The sequence below is a fragment of the Balaenoptera physalus genome (genome assembly GCF_965194825.1).
Source record: "Balaenoptera physalus genome assembly, chromosome: 1".
NCBI lineage: Eukaryota > Metazoa > Chordata > Mammalia > Artiodactyla > Balaenopteridae > Balaenoptera > Balaenoptera physalus.
This window is the reverse complement of record NC_138882.1, coordinates 186,750,889-186,765,487: the sequence shown is the minus strand read 5'-3', so window position 1 is coordinate 186,765,487 and position 14,599 is coordinate 186,750,889. Positions and strand designations below refer to the sequence as shown.

General features: G+C 40.2%; 1 protein-coding gene across 12 annotated transcripts in view; it reads left to right on the top strand.

Moving 5' to 3' along the window:
* Nucleotides 1–14,599, top strand: part of VPS13D (vacuolar protein sorting 13 homolog D) — a 253,994-nt gene that overhangs the window by 134,379 nt on the left and 105,016 nt on the right. For all 12 annotated transcript variants that reach the window (XR_014251756.1, XM_082416950.1, XM_082416945.1 and 9 more), the window contains 5 exons: nt 4,695–4,858; nt 5,756–5,864; nt 8,017–8,196; nt 10,137–10,253; nt 11,082–11,231. Coding sequence is in view for 11 of the 12 variants with exons in the window: in XM_082416950.1 (XP_082273076.1) it covers nt 4,695–4,858; nt 5,756–5,864; nt 8,017–8,196; nt 10,137–10,253; nt 11,082–11,231 (720 nt within the window). In the remaining variant the exon portion in view is untranslated. The remainder of the gene's footprint in view (nt 1–4,694; nt 4,859–5,755; nt 5,865–8,016; nt 8,197–10,136; nt 10,254–11,081; nt 11,232–14,599) is intronic.

Here is a 14,599-nt window from a genome sequence, read left to right as displayed (position 1 = left end):
TTAAAATATACAATTCATTGGGTTTTAATATATCCACAGTAAGTACTACTCTAACCACACTCAATTTTAGAACATTTTCATCACCTCAAGAAAGAACCCTGTATCCTTTATCTATCACCCCCGCATTCTCCTTACTTCCCAGCCCTAAGCAGTCGTTAATCTACTTTCTGTCACTGTAGACGCCTCTGTTCTGGACTTCTGTCAATATACGAGTGGTCTTTAATGAAGGGCTTCTTTCAGTTATCCTAATGTTTTCAAGGTTCATCCATCTATCAATCAACCAGTACTTCTACATGTGTTTTTATATCATACCAGTTGAAAGTCACATAATTCAAATTTGCTTAAAATGTTATCACATTCTTTTATATAAGACTGTGTTTATGTGTTAGATACATTTTAGAAATAAGGTTTGGGAATGGTGATGAGTAAAGAGACCATGAGATGTAGTAATTGAAAGTAAACAATTTTCTAGACTTTATTGAACATTTTGAAAAAGGAAATTTTGAAAGGCAATAATCTAAAATTAAAGGAGTCTGACAAAAATCAAGGAATTGGGAAAAAAATAGAAGAGCCCTTGGAAATGATGCAGATGACCTTCAAAGAAATGTTCAAGTTAATGAGGACGTTAGAGTGAATGAAAACCAACTCAAGAGAAAGATGATGTATCAAGTGGAGTACGATCACCAGGTGTGGTCAGCAAAACACTAATAATAAATATGCATGTGACTTCCAAGGGCGAGGTGTCTGCTAAGTAGACAAAAACAGATGTTTTAAAATTAAGTAGCAAAAAATACTTTAAATAAAATTTTATAATTTACACACTTTCACAGTTGTCATTTCACTTGATGAGGATGAAAACCGGTAAATGGGAGGGAAGGTGATGAGTGAGTTACATTGACATCTAAAACTAGGCAATGTTCTTTGAATTGGCACTAGGAAATGGACCTGTGTGCTTGAATTAGAAACCAAGAGTGGAAGGTTGACCTCTTAGGTTTTTGTTTGTTTGTTTTTGGGGATTTTTTTTTTTTACTTTCTGTTTTGAAAGAATCTCAAATTTACAGAAAAGTTGGTAGAAGTTCTGTAAAGTGGATTTGTCCTGTTGCTGGTGATGTTAACGTTAGCACTTGCTTAAGGTGGTGTCTGCCAGCCTTCTCCACTGTGAAGGATGTTTTTCTTTTCCCTTGTATTTAGTAAATATTTTGTGGAGAGGTGCTTTGAGACTCTGTAAATATCCTGTTCCTCATCAAGTTTTCTATCTATGTATGTATGTATGCATGCATGCATGTGTATTAGCTTGGACTTCCAGAACAAAATACTACAGACTAAACAATGAGAATTTATTTCTCGCAGTTCTGGAAGCTGGGAGGTCCAAGATCAGGGTGCCGGCCGAGTCGGTTCCCGGAGGGGGCCCTTCTTCTGGTTTGTGGACTGCAGCCTTCTTACCGTGTCCTCAGATGGCAGAGGAAGAGTGGGGTCAGGGGTGAGGGGAGAGGAGAAAGCAAGCCCTTTGGTGTCTTAAGGACACTGATCCCATCAGGAGACCCCCACCCTCATGACCTCATCTAAGCCTAATTATTACCCAAAGGCCCCATTTTCATCACAACTGTGGGTTAGGTCTTCAGCATAAGGATTTTGCAGGGGCACAGTTCAGTCTGTAGCTTTATGTATGTCCCCATGGCTCCCTGTTTTATTCAGTGTGTTATCTGTTACTGTCAGGATTTATTTTTATCCTCAGTTCTCATATTTGGCCAGTGGGAGTGCCTTTAACCTTCTGTGTCCTTTTGACATATGCCCCCTCATGCCTTGAGCACTTTCATACTTTCTGACACAGCAAGTTATTTTGGGCTCATTTTGTACTTTCCCTGCAGCATTCCCAGAATTTGCCACTTCTTTAAGGAGCCCTGATTCCTTTTATCAGAGAATGGAATTTAGAAACTTAAGATATGTACACTAGGTGCCCTTGTTGCTGTTGTGGTGTCGCTGTTCCCAGACTCTCTCAAGGGACAGACCTAGCGATTTTATGTATACATGACGTATATATGCACACACACGGCACATACTATATCTGCTTATATGCATGTGTGCATATGCATACATATATCTTATATGTGTATTTATATATTCAACAGATTTCTCTGTGTCTGTGTATTAAGAACCAGCGGTTCACACTAATAGTTCTAATTCTAGTCCAGCATCACAAAGCTCATTCTGATTTTTTCCCTTTTCATATTTGTAACTCCCTTGTCCGACACTAAGAATGTATTTATTAATTTGATCAGTTCCTGTGAATGTAACCCATGTTCTCTCATCACAGTTGTGCCCCCCCGCCCCGCCCCCGAGTGTGGACACACGCTGTTACCTGGCGTGGGCCCTGATCTCCACATGCTGGGCAGCTCCCCTTCCAACCCCACCCCCTGCAGGAGCTCCCTCCTCACCTGTCTTTGTCTCTGGCAACCCACACTAGGCTCGCCTCCCCAGCCCCTCGATAGGGATCAGCAGCCGCCTTGGGTTTCAACATCCCCCTCTGGGCCGGGCCACCACAATATACCCACGTACCCTCACACAGCCCCCATGGCCTTCTCCCTCCCTCAGTCTCACCTCAAGGTTTTAGGACTAAATTGTGAGGAAAGGGGGCAGGGGAAGGGAACTGGAAGGAGAATGGTGGATGTTGGGTTTTTAAATGGAGGTTTGGGTAGTTTCCAGTGATGGTGAGCCTGCACACACGGGCAGGCAGCAGAGGGTCCATGTATGAAAACTTGGTGTCACCGGGGCATCTGTGCTTTGATTCCCGGTCTGGAACACCTCCGGGAAGACTGAGATGCTTCTCCGTGTGGTTTTGTTGCTAGGGATAGATGTATTCTCTTACTGTGAACAGAGAAGTCAGCATGTGGGGATTGCCGGTGGAGAGGTGCAGCTCAGTTTCATCTCTTTTCACAGATAGAGGAGGCGTTAGCAGCCAGCAGAAAGAGCGTCGTCACACTGCTGTATTTAAAATAGATAAAAAAGAAAGAAAGAAAGAAAATAGATAACCAACAAGGACCTGCTGTACAGCACAGGGAACTCTGCTCAATTCTCTGTACACCTGAAACTAACACAACGTTGTTAATCAGTTATACTCCAACGTAAAATAAAAAAAAAAAAAGAAAAAGAAAGAGCATCATATCGTCTAGATTTGAGTTCTGGCTTTGCCGCTTAAAGATGATGATATCTGGTGTTTCACATTCCTACCTGAGCCTCATTTTCCCACTGATCTCCCAGGTTTGTGAGAGGGATCAACTAGGATGCTGTACGTAACGTGCTGTGTAAAGGGATGTGATCATGATAACATAGCAAACATTTATCGAGGCATTAACCCTGTGCCATGTATGTGCTGAAAGTGCCTTGTATTTATTACACTTATCACAAGAACCCTCAGAGGTAGCTTAATTTCCCCCTTTGACAGATCAGGAAACAGGAGCTCTGAGAAATTTAGTAGCTTATCCAAGGTCACTTAGCTAGTAAATGAGGCAGCTGGATTTCAGATCCTGGCATTCGACTCCAGCATTCATATTACTTTGTTAGCTTTTAATGCAGCTTTGACAGCTTTGATGCAGAAGCTGTCTTTCCATCGCGGGGCAGTGTGTGGATGCGTTTGTGGTACCCAGAATGTGATCCTGACAGGTCTAGTTGGAGTATACGTTCCCATAGAAAGAGTATTCTCAATGGTGAGGTGTTACTGAAATGGAATTACAGGGATTGTGTTAGAAAGGTAGTGTGGCAAAGTGGATAAGCATGTCTTCCCTGGACTCACTGAAGGGGTTCAAACCTTCACTCTACCACCTACTAGTTATGTGACCATGGTGAAGTTTCTTTATCTCACTGGGACTTCTGCATTTTAAGTAAGAATAGTAATAGTATATACCTCACTGGATTGTTTTGAGGATTAAATGAATTACTATGTGTAACTCACACTGATCAGTGGCTGACACATAGTAAATATTCAGGAGGTATTATTACTATTATTATTATTACTTCTTATATATAATGGATTATACAGACTTTCATGGATTGACCTGGAAGTTCAAGTACTGCTTATAAAATACTCCTAAGAGAAAATATATTTATAATTAATAGCAATAAATCTAGTATAACTTTTGAATACAATCCACTTACTAGTAAACCCAGTAAATTGGAAATTGGAAACCATCAATGTAGTATGCTTCCCGTATAAACATGGGATGGGGGAGAGCTCTGGTAAATTCTGGTTGTCTGCCAGTTATGAGGATAACCAAAGACCAAATACTGGGAATATCATATATGCTTTATATAATTGGATCGCTCTTTTAGGTAAGGGCACTGGAGGGCTGCCATCTGGAATAGCAGTTAACGTAGCAGTGTATCTAGTGGAGGAGATTAGATTGAACCTCGACTAACTGGTTTGCTCAGAAAGTATTAAGCGTATGAAAAAAATAAATTTTAATAATTTATATTATTTGTCATTTTTGGTTGTTTGGTTCAAGAGTTTAGCACATTTTATCCGAAGTGCAACTAGAGATTGACAGCAGTGCAAGTTTGAATTAAGCATTGACATAATCAGAAAGTGTCTTTTAGTACAGTCCCTACTTGAGAACTCATTCAGCCCCGTGTGAAGCTCTTGAAGCCCTTGTATGAAGCCGTGGCTGCACATGATGGCTCTTGCTGTCTCTTCCCAACAGGAGCCAGGGAAGCGTTCTCAGCTGTGGAGGATGACTGAAACAGGCATGCTGGCCCACGAGGGCTCTTCCGCGCCTCACAACCCCAGCAAGCCCTTGGCCGCCCGCTCCACCGAGGGCTCTGCCATCTTAGATATTGCTGGTCTCGCTGCAGTCACTGACAACAGGTAACTTTCACGGCAACTTTTGATTCAAGTTCACTGCTTTCAAATTCAGACTCAGAAGAAATCTACACCAAAAAGCAAAGGGTCTATAAATGAAGTAAGAATTTGTATTTGTCTTCAATGACAGAAACCTGTTGTATTTCCAAACATGAGTATTGGGTTTCTGTTTTATGTTTTAAAGGTATTATGGAAGTGCCCATGGAGATGTTAAAAAAAAAAAAAAATCAAACTATAAGAAGAATATGTTATGAAACATGAATGTCTTTTCATCCAAACGTCTATCTACCCCTGCTCCCGAGAAGTGAACAGTTTGTTTTTTTAAATCTAAGAATTTTGTTAAATCCCTTGAAAGCAGAAATAAATTATTAAGAGAATAATCAGATGTGTTTTTATGACTAACTCCTTGGATTCAAATCAGCTCTTTAACTTTGAATAAGTTATTTTATTAGCCTGTTCCTCAGTTTCTCCATGAAATCAGTGTGTTTTCAGTTAATACCTTGTTTACTTCCAAAATGACTTTAGATGACTTAGAAGTTAAAACCCATTACAAAATAAAAGTATTTGGAAATAAAACAGAAAAGAATTTTCGAAAATACTTTAAAAACCTTTCTTGTGCTACATGACAGCTTGTCATTGTGAGAAAGCAAGAACCCCTATTATATGTATTAAATTATGAATCCGTAAAGTATTTATATTTGTGTCCTCATTGCTTTCCATTTTGTTTTATTCCTCTTTCCTCATTGAGAGATACCTAGCCGCCGTAGGATTCAAGCTAACTGCCTGTTAGATTTTAAGAGCAGAGGATATTGGAAGGAAGAAGAGTAAAACCGCGACCCTGATACTCTCTTCAGGCCTGAAATATTTGACTCACAGGACTTGTTGCATTTTCCTTTCTTCTAGATACGAGCCGCTGATGCTAAGAAAGCCTGATCGTAGGCGAAGCACAACCCAGACGTGGAGTTTCCGAGAAGGGAAACTGACCTGTGGGTTACATGGGTTGGTTGTCCAGGTTAGTAGTTTTTGACATCCCCAGTTGCAGCAAGCAGTGGTTGAGCCTTTTTTTTTTTTTTTTGAAACAAAGTCTTAATTAAGATACACATGAGATGTTGTTGAATGGGAAAAAAATAATTACAGTGCAAATATGTATTATTTCATTTTAGTCAGGAAAACCACGAAACTTTGTGCATCTATGCATATTTACACGGGAAATGTTATTGAAGGTGATATGTAAGAAATGTATTAGGAATGGTTGCTTCTGAGTGATGGTTTTTTTTTTTTTCCCCCCTTGGCTTATCTGGATTTTTTTTCTTTGATGAGATAAATTACCTATGTAATTTTAAAAAGAAAGAAAGAAAAATGTCAGCTAAAAGCCCACCACTAAATTAGATGGATTAGTTTTAGACCTGTGAGGTTAAAACCATCTTTTATAAAGTGTTCTATGAGATGCTGAGTAATCTTCATGGGCTCTGCATGCCCTAGATTCTGTTTACTTCTGCATTCTCAGTGGTCCCCAAATAAACATTTCATTGTTGTAGCAAATGTCGAAATGAAGATTGCTGTTCAGTTTCCCCTGCCTTCAGGTCAGCCAGTCCACCCCATGAAAAGCTCCCAGGTACCTTATAAGCAAATGTGTATTTGGAAAGTTACCAGGAATTTGGATTTTCTCTCCTTCTGGCTTCAGGCCAGGAATGAGACCATGGATCTGAGATGAGTGGTAGGAAGGTGTCTCAACAGCACGTGTGACTGTGTGTGCAGTTCTGCCTCAGCCTGGGGCTTTACCCAAAAGGTAAACACTAGAACATCAGGCCCAGAACCTGGAGAGCTCTTAGTGTGTCTGACGCTGGTGGAAACCAGGCTGTCCTTCTGTAAGGGGAGCCTGTTCTCCGGGGGAGCGAGCAGAACTGTATGGAGCCCCTGACTGCTGTTTGGTGAGATTTATTTTCTTTATCTCTAGTGCCCTGAGCTTTTTTCATCAAAGACAAGCTGCTTACTTACATGAAGCACACATCTGGAATGGATTTGTGATTTTCAATTAGCAATGCAATTCAGACTTCTAGAGGCAAAAGAGGGCTTGTTATAATTGTTGGGTTCCGTGTCTGACCCTGACTTTACTTCTGGTTTGTTTCTAAAGCCCATGTAATTCCAATTCTCTTAGAGCATCCTGCCCAACCCACCGCCGCCCCCCCCACAACCAAAAAAAAAAATCCCTTTCTGGTGTTTGTTGTTTCTTGAATCTATTTCATCATTTCTCTGAGTGACCCTATAATAGCAGTATTCAGCAGAGCAGAATGTGTTTTGGTTAGGGAAATAAACTTGTTTCAATCTTATTATTCTGAATAAAATAATTGAAGGCATTAAAACATTTTCTGACACTACCCTTATAAGGTTGTGTATGCACTTTCTTTCTAAACTTAAAACAGTTATAAAAGCTTTCTCCATGTTGAAGCTATAAACCCAGCTCAAATTTTCCTTTTCATTACTCACTGTTTAAAAACTAACAGAGGGGGATCTAGACACTTTAGCTATTATCTTCTCTAGCCCTGTATTCACTCTCCCAAAGGCATCATTCTGCAGACTTCCATTTTACTTGGGGCATATAGCAAGAAGGTACTTTTCTCCAAAGGCCCGAATAACTGGCTATCAGATGACATTCACAGTTCCCTGTTTCATTTTAGAAGAGGCACCATATTTTGAATATTTGATTGTCCAGCCATATGCCTGTTTGGGGAGGTTTTCAACTCCAGAATTTGCTTTTTATTGGAAAGCTCAGTGATAGCGATACTTCTTAAATTTTCAGAATGTTTCAGCTTTTGAAGCAAACCCTAGTGAGAATACTCAGAGAAATAGGGTTTTTGGTACTTTTTTTTTTTTTAAGCTTATCTTAATGACTAGAAGTTATTACTAAACTAATATACTGTATTCATGGAATTATCTTACCTTGAATTCCCTAAATTCATGTAGTGTAACTTTCCATCTTGCCCAAGTAATCCTCCTGTTCTTTATCATCTGTAAAGCTGAAAGAACAGTAAATGCTTTGCTATATGTTGACCATGACCCATCAGAAGAGAGTTTAAATTTTGGTAACTTGTTTGAAATGACATGTTAAATTGTCAAAGCCAGTGCCTTTGCCTTTTCTTACACATCTTTATTCTGTCCTGTAGGCCAAAGGAGGGCTTTCTGGTTTGTTTGACGGAGCTGAAGTTGTTCTTGGTCCGGACACATCCATGGAGCTTTTGGGGCCAGTTCCACCTGAACAACAATTTATTAACCAAAAAATGAGGCCTGGTTCTGGAATGTTGTCCATCAGGGTCATCCCAGATGGACCAACTAGAGCGCTCCAGGTGATAATTTATCGTAAGAACTGACCTGAGTCTCAGTGTGCTCCCCCCGCCCCCACATAGTCAGTCATTCGGCAGATGTTTATTGCAGTATCTGTGCTGGATGTGAGGATAGCGTGTCCTTATTTATAAAGTGGGGATAAGACCTGCCTCACAAAGTTGTTATAAGAATCAGAGTATAAGTAAAATACAAGATGATTTTTAAAAAGTATAAGAATTATTTTGTAATAACTTATAAGGGAAAAGAATCTGAAAAAAAGATAAATATGTATGTATCACTGAATCACTTTGCTGCACACCTGAAACTAACACAACATTGTAAATCAACTATACTTCAGTAATAATAAAAAAAAAAGAATGAGTAAAAAAAAAGTATAAGAATTAAAGAAGATAATGCCAAGAACAGTACATATTATTATCAATCGTTATATATGTTTATTATATATTTAAATAATTGATATATTAATAACATTGACAACAAGGAGATATATGAGGTCTCTAATGAGATAATTAACATGTTGTGTTATGAAAGTAGGAGTGGAGGGTGCTATGGGGAGTATCTAGAAAGGATTTTTATGCCCAGATTTGGAGACTGGCAGGGGCTTTCTAAGAGAAGTAACACTTAAGCTGAGATCTAAATGTTAACTGAAGGGAGTTAGCCAAATCAAGAAGGAAAGGTGGAGGGGCTGTGCCCTAAGAATGAGAGTATTCATTCACCAGTTATTTACTGAGCCCCTATTAGAGCCAGGCACGGTTCTAGGTACTGAACCTAGACTAGTGAACAAACAAAGTTCCCTGCCATCTTGGAGCTTACATTCTAGTGGGGTAGATAAACCATGAGCAATAAACAAAATAAGCAAAGTATATATATATGGGAAGTTATATATCTCCATTGAAGGCTTGGAGATAAAGGAGAGTGATCCAACTGGCACATAGAATATGCTAAGAAATAGGCAGGGGACCGAAGCAGGGGCCAGAACATTAAAAGCCTGATACATGCTAAAGATTTTGTGTTTTTTCTATGGCAACAAAGAGTCAGGGAATGACACAATCAGAAATTTATTTTAACTTGTTCACTCTGGCTGCAGTGTGGAGAGTTGGAGTGAAACTGGAGACAGAGAAAGACCAGATAGGAGGGATCTGGATGAGAGATTATGGTGACCCAAACTAGAATACATGGTAGGGGGGTGGACATGAGGAGGAGGTTGGAGAGAAATGAGTAGAAATGAAAGCTTGTTAAGGGGTAGAGTCAGTCAGACTTAGTGATTGCTTGAATGTGCGGATGAGAGAGAGGAAGGAGTCAAGAATGGCCTTCGAGATTTTGATTTGGGCAACTAGGAGGATGATAATCTCCATCACTAAGAGATGTGCACAGAGCAGACTTCTGGGGGGAAATGAAGAGTTAAGTTTTGGACTTATTAAGTGTATGGTATCTACATGAAGGTGTCCGGAAGTCAGTGTAAGTATGGGTCTGTAGCTCAGGGAGAGTTCTGTGCTGGAGATACGGATTTATCAGGGCATGGGGAATTAGAGTTAAGGAAAAAGAAAAGATGTTGATGTGTAACAGTAAATTCTCTGAGATAGTACACCATAATCCACAATATCTCTTTAAAAAGCACCCTCCTCTTAAGGCAAAAAATGAATGCCTTGATCCTGAGGTTTGCATGTTTTGACTTGAGCTATAATTCTAGATCACCTACAGATGCCTAACTCCTGCTGTATGAAGCTCTCAAGGTCTACAGCTTGGTGTTAGTCATACAGACTCAAGACCAAATTTGCTTCATTATTATATAAATCTTACCTTAGCAGTGCTTTGGAAACCATTAACTTCCATAGGATTATTGAGCATATAGTGACCTTGACTTACACAATTGGTATGGAGTGGGTTTCGCAGCGGAAGTTTGAGCCCTCTTAGTTAAGTACAGTGTTTTATTTGACCTCAGGTAACAGATTTCTCCCAACGGAAAAGTGACCGTTCATCGTACGAAGTGGATGAACTTCCTGTTACGGATCAAGAGCTGCAGAAATTAAAGAATCCAGACACAGAGCAGGAATTGGAAGTATGTATTAGCTATTGCAAGGTCATTTCTTCATTACAAATTTGTTTAGAATTTTGCTCTTTGGTTTTCTCAGTTGAGACCTTCTCTTTTCTCTCTGACCTCTATGACTTCTAAGTATCAGTGTTACTTCATAGTATTTAATGTTATCACATCATGAATGTGTGGATATGTTAGTTAAATGACAGCTCAGGTCAAATCAGTATGTAACAAATGTTTTTACAGTAAGATGAAAATAAAGAAAGCTAAATTATTTGAATTTAAATAGGAGTGAAGGTTGAGAATAAGCAAACTAGGTTTTATCTTTTTGGCCCCAGTTGACTCTGACATCTTCGTTTCCCTGGCCCTGTTTGGGCATTGGAAAGAAAGTGAAAAGTTTGGAAAGGAACATGAGATAAGTGTGAAAAAGCACACTTATTCCATATTTATTCAGTAATCTTAAAAAAAAAAAATCTATATGTAAAGCACTGTATTGGATGTTATAGAAGTTTGGTGAATAACTTAATAAGAGCTTGTCTCTCAAATAGGGACAAAGATTCTCAAATGATTATTTTCCTGTAATGAGATGCAGAATGTCAACAGTGCTCAGGTAGAGGTATTATCATATCACTGTGGAGTTCTGGTTGGGGTGGGGAGTGTGCCTGGAGAGGAAGGCTTCTAGTTAGATGATGGAATTTGAGCCGTCAAGGTGAGTAATACAGCTCCTACGTGGTTTTCATCTGCTTAGAGGCAAAGTAGAGGGATTTAAAGCCATTTATTTCCTTGTACTCTCCTGGCTACCTTGAGCTCTGTTTTAAACTGTCAGTGTGCCATATTTTGGTTTCCTTTCAGGTGCTTGTGAAGTTAGAAGGTGGAATTGGGTTGTCTTTAATTAATAAAGTCCCAGAAGAACTGATCTTTGCAAGTCTTACAGGAATCAATGTGCACTACACACAGCTGGCCACCAGTCATATGCTAGAACTCAGCATACAGGATGTACAGGTGAGAGGGGGAGGCTTAGGACTTGTTGATCTCCTTTTCTTCCTGCTGAACAGCCGACCAGATCAGTGTTTGATGTTCTAAAAACTTTAATGCTTTGGCACAAATTTCTTGTGGTCTTCAAAAGATCGTTCTATGAAAAGAATTCTTTTACCTATATTTGTCTTACTAATTTTTCTGTAGAGCAGAATTCTGAATATAGCAGCTAGTCCATCAGTAACTTAGATAACTTAGTCAAGGTGGCATGGAGGAAGGTGGCCCATGGTCCCTCATCTTGCCAATAGAGAAAACAGCGGAAACCATCTAACCATAACTTAGAGGAACTGAAATTCACCGTAGGGAGAAAAACAAGGGAAGTGGACTTGTGCTTCCGACCAAGGTGGAGTAACAGGGACCTGATTTACTTTCCTACCTGAAACACCCCCAAAATCCAGATCAAATAAGGAGACAACAGATTCAAGACACTGGACATCAGGCAACAAAGGACAGTGATCCCTGAGAGGTGGGAAACAAAAGAGGTGAGCCCTGCAATCACCCCAGCTTGCTGCCTTGAAAAAGCTTCCAGGCCATGTCACCAGGCGGAGAGACTGAGACAGAACCCGTCAGAGCGGACGAGCTGAACAGGGTTGAGAGTCCTAGGACCAAGGCGGCCAGAGTTCATGGGACGGCAGACCTGGGAGGAGCACGCTGCACAGAAAGAAGTCTCGGGAGAGCTGCAGAGGGCCCCGCAGATACTCAGCAAAGGGCAGATCAGAGGAGCCTGCCATCCGCAAGGCTCATGGGAACAGCACCGGCTGCTCACCGCCGGCCACACTGGGAACACTGATAATTACGGGACATTGGGAGGAGCCTTCCAGAAAGTCTTGGGCCTCTGTGGAGAGCTGTGTGCCCTAGGCTGAGCACTGCTCCAGACCTACCTAACAAATCAGTCACACAAAAGGAAACTCTGAAAGAATCAATCTGTTTCCAAGTAAATTAACCATATCCCTGAACAATGAAGCTCAAGATTTAATGGAATACAGAAACATCCAGCACCCAACAAAGCAAATACCACAGTATCTGGCATCTTATCAAAAATTACCAGGTGTGCAAAGGGGCAGGAAAGCACAGTATATAATGAGGAGAATAATCATTCAGAAGTAACCCAGAGCTAACGCAGATGTTTGGATTTTCAGAGAAGGACATTAAAACTCATTGTAACTGTATTCTGTTCTACATGTTCAAAAAGTTTAGTAGAGACATGGAAGATATAAAAATCTCAAATCAAACTTCTAGAGATTAAAATGAAATGGAAAAAACACTGGATTTGATCTGTAGCAGATGACACTGCGGAAAAAATGATTAGTGAACTTAAAGACATAACGAGAGAAACTGTCCAAATTGAAATACCCAGAGAAAAATAATCCAAGGGGGAAAAAACTCCACAAAGAGAGCAGCATCAGTGACCTATGGGGAAACTTCCAGCAGCCTGATATACGGATAATTGGAGTCCCCAGAGGAGAGAGAGAGGAGGAGACAGGAAAAAAAAAATTGGAAGGAATTTTGTAATTATTATGTTTGTTAGAGGGTTTTGTTCTTGTTGTTAGGTAAATGTCTGCTTTTTTTTTTTTTAGATCATGAATAACTTTTAAAAGTCATGAATTAGGGACTTCCCTGGTGGTCCAGTGGTTAAGAATCCACCTTCCAACGAAGGGGACGTGGGTTTGATCCCTGGTCGGGGAACTAAGATCCCACATTCCGAGGGGCAGCTAAGCCCATGCACCCCAACTATTGAGCCGGCGTGCTCTAGAGCCTGCGTGCCACAACTAGAGAGAAGCCCGTGCGCCGCAGTGAAGGATCCTGCATGCTGCAATGAAGATCCCATGTGCTGCAATTAAGACCCGATGCAGCCAAATAAATAAATAAATAAACATTTAAAAAAAATAAAAATCATGAATTAAATTCAATTTTATTTAAAAAAAGAAAAAGAGATTTCGACCATAAATTTTCCAAACTTAGTGAAAACTATAAACTCACAGAAGCAGCTCAAATGCAAACCCACATTCACACCCTCCCCTGCGCCTCCCCCCTGCCCTGCCACACACACGACATGAAGGAAACTGTACCAAGGTACATCCTAATCATTTATTCAAAACCAGTGATAAAGCATCCAGATTAAAAAAGCCACGTTCCTCACAGGGAACAAAGGTGAGAATGACAGCCAGTTTCTTATTGGGAGCAATGCAAGTGAGAATATGGTAAGCAACGTCTTTAAAGTGTTGAAAGGAAAAAAAACCTGCCAACCTAGAAGTCAGTGCCCAGCAAATATATCTTTCAAAAACAACGGTGAATTAAAGGTGTTTTTAGACATTCAAAAACTAAAAGGACTCATTTCTAGCAGATCCACACTACAAAAAAATGGTATAAAGGATTATCATGCCACAACCCCTTTTCAGAAGAATTTTTTCTTTCATCATATATCACAAATAGCAGAGAGTTCAGGCTGATGACATCCCATTTGTTTGAGGATAAAAAGTTAGTATCTTGCACCTCTATTTCTTTGTCTTCCTTTTTTGATCTTACAGAGAAGATCCGAGGAATCATTTGCTGTTCATTAATTTCATTGACTTTTTACCGTAATTAAAAAGATTTTTTTTTCCTGTAGTACCTCTTGATTTAATGTGTGCTGTAAATTGTAGAAAATAAATAGATTCGAGAATTTACTATGATTGCAGTGCTATGAGGAAGAATTTTTAAAAACAGAAAATATAGTCCTGCCCTTAGGGAGTGTCTAAATCTAATTGGGAGACTAAAACAATAAGATTTAATGGAATACAGTAGAATAATGGAATACTTAGAAATTCGCAGTTAGTACACTTGTATCAAATGTGTTTGGGGAAAGAACAAAGAAGAGGTCAGAACAAGGTGAGACTTTACTGTCATTTCCTCTCTCGGGTGTGACCGGTGATTCAGTCACTCGGTGGATTCTTACCGAGTATCATCTCTGTGCTGGGCATGGCACTGGGCTCTGGAGATACCACCGTGACTCAGAAGATGAAGTTTCTGCTCTCTGAGCTAACAGACTAGGGAAGAAGTCAGCCAGTAAGTGAGCGAGCAAGCAAATAAATAATTCCAGCCTGGTATAACTGCTGTGAGAGAATAAAGAGGGGTGCTGCTGCTTTAGGTAAAGTGGCCTAGGAGGGTCTTCCTGAGGAAGTGGGAGCTGAGCTGAACTTGGAAGAAGAGAATGAGAAAACCAGAGAAAAGGTATACTAGGGGGAAAATGTTCGGGAAAATTCTGAGGGAGGAGAGACTTGCCCATCTTTGAGAAACAGCGGGGAGGCTTGTGTGCAGGCACGGTGGCGAGCCTGGAGGCGAGTGGTGTGTAGTGA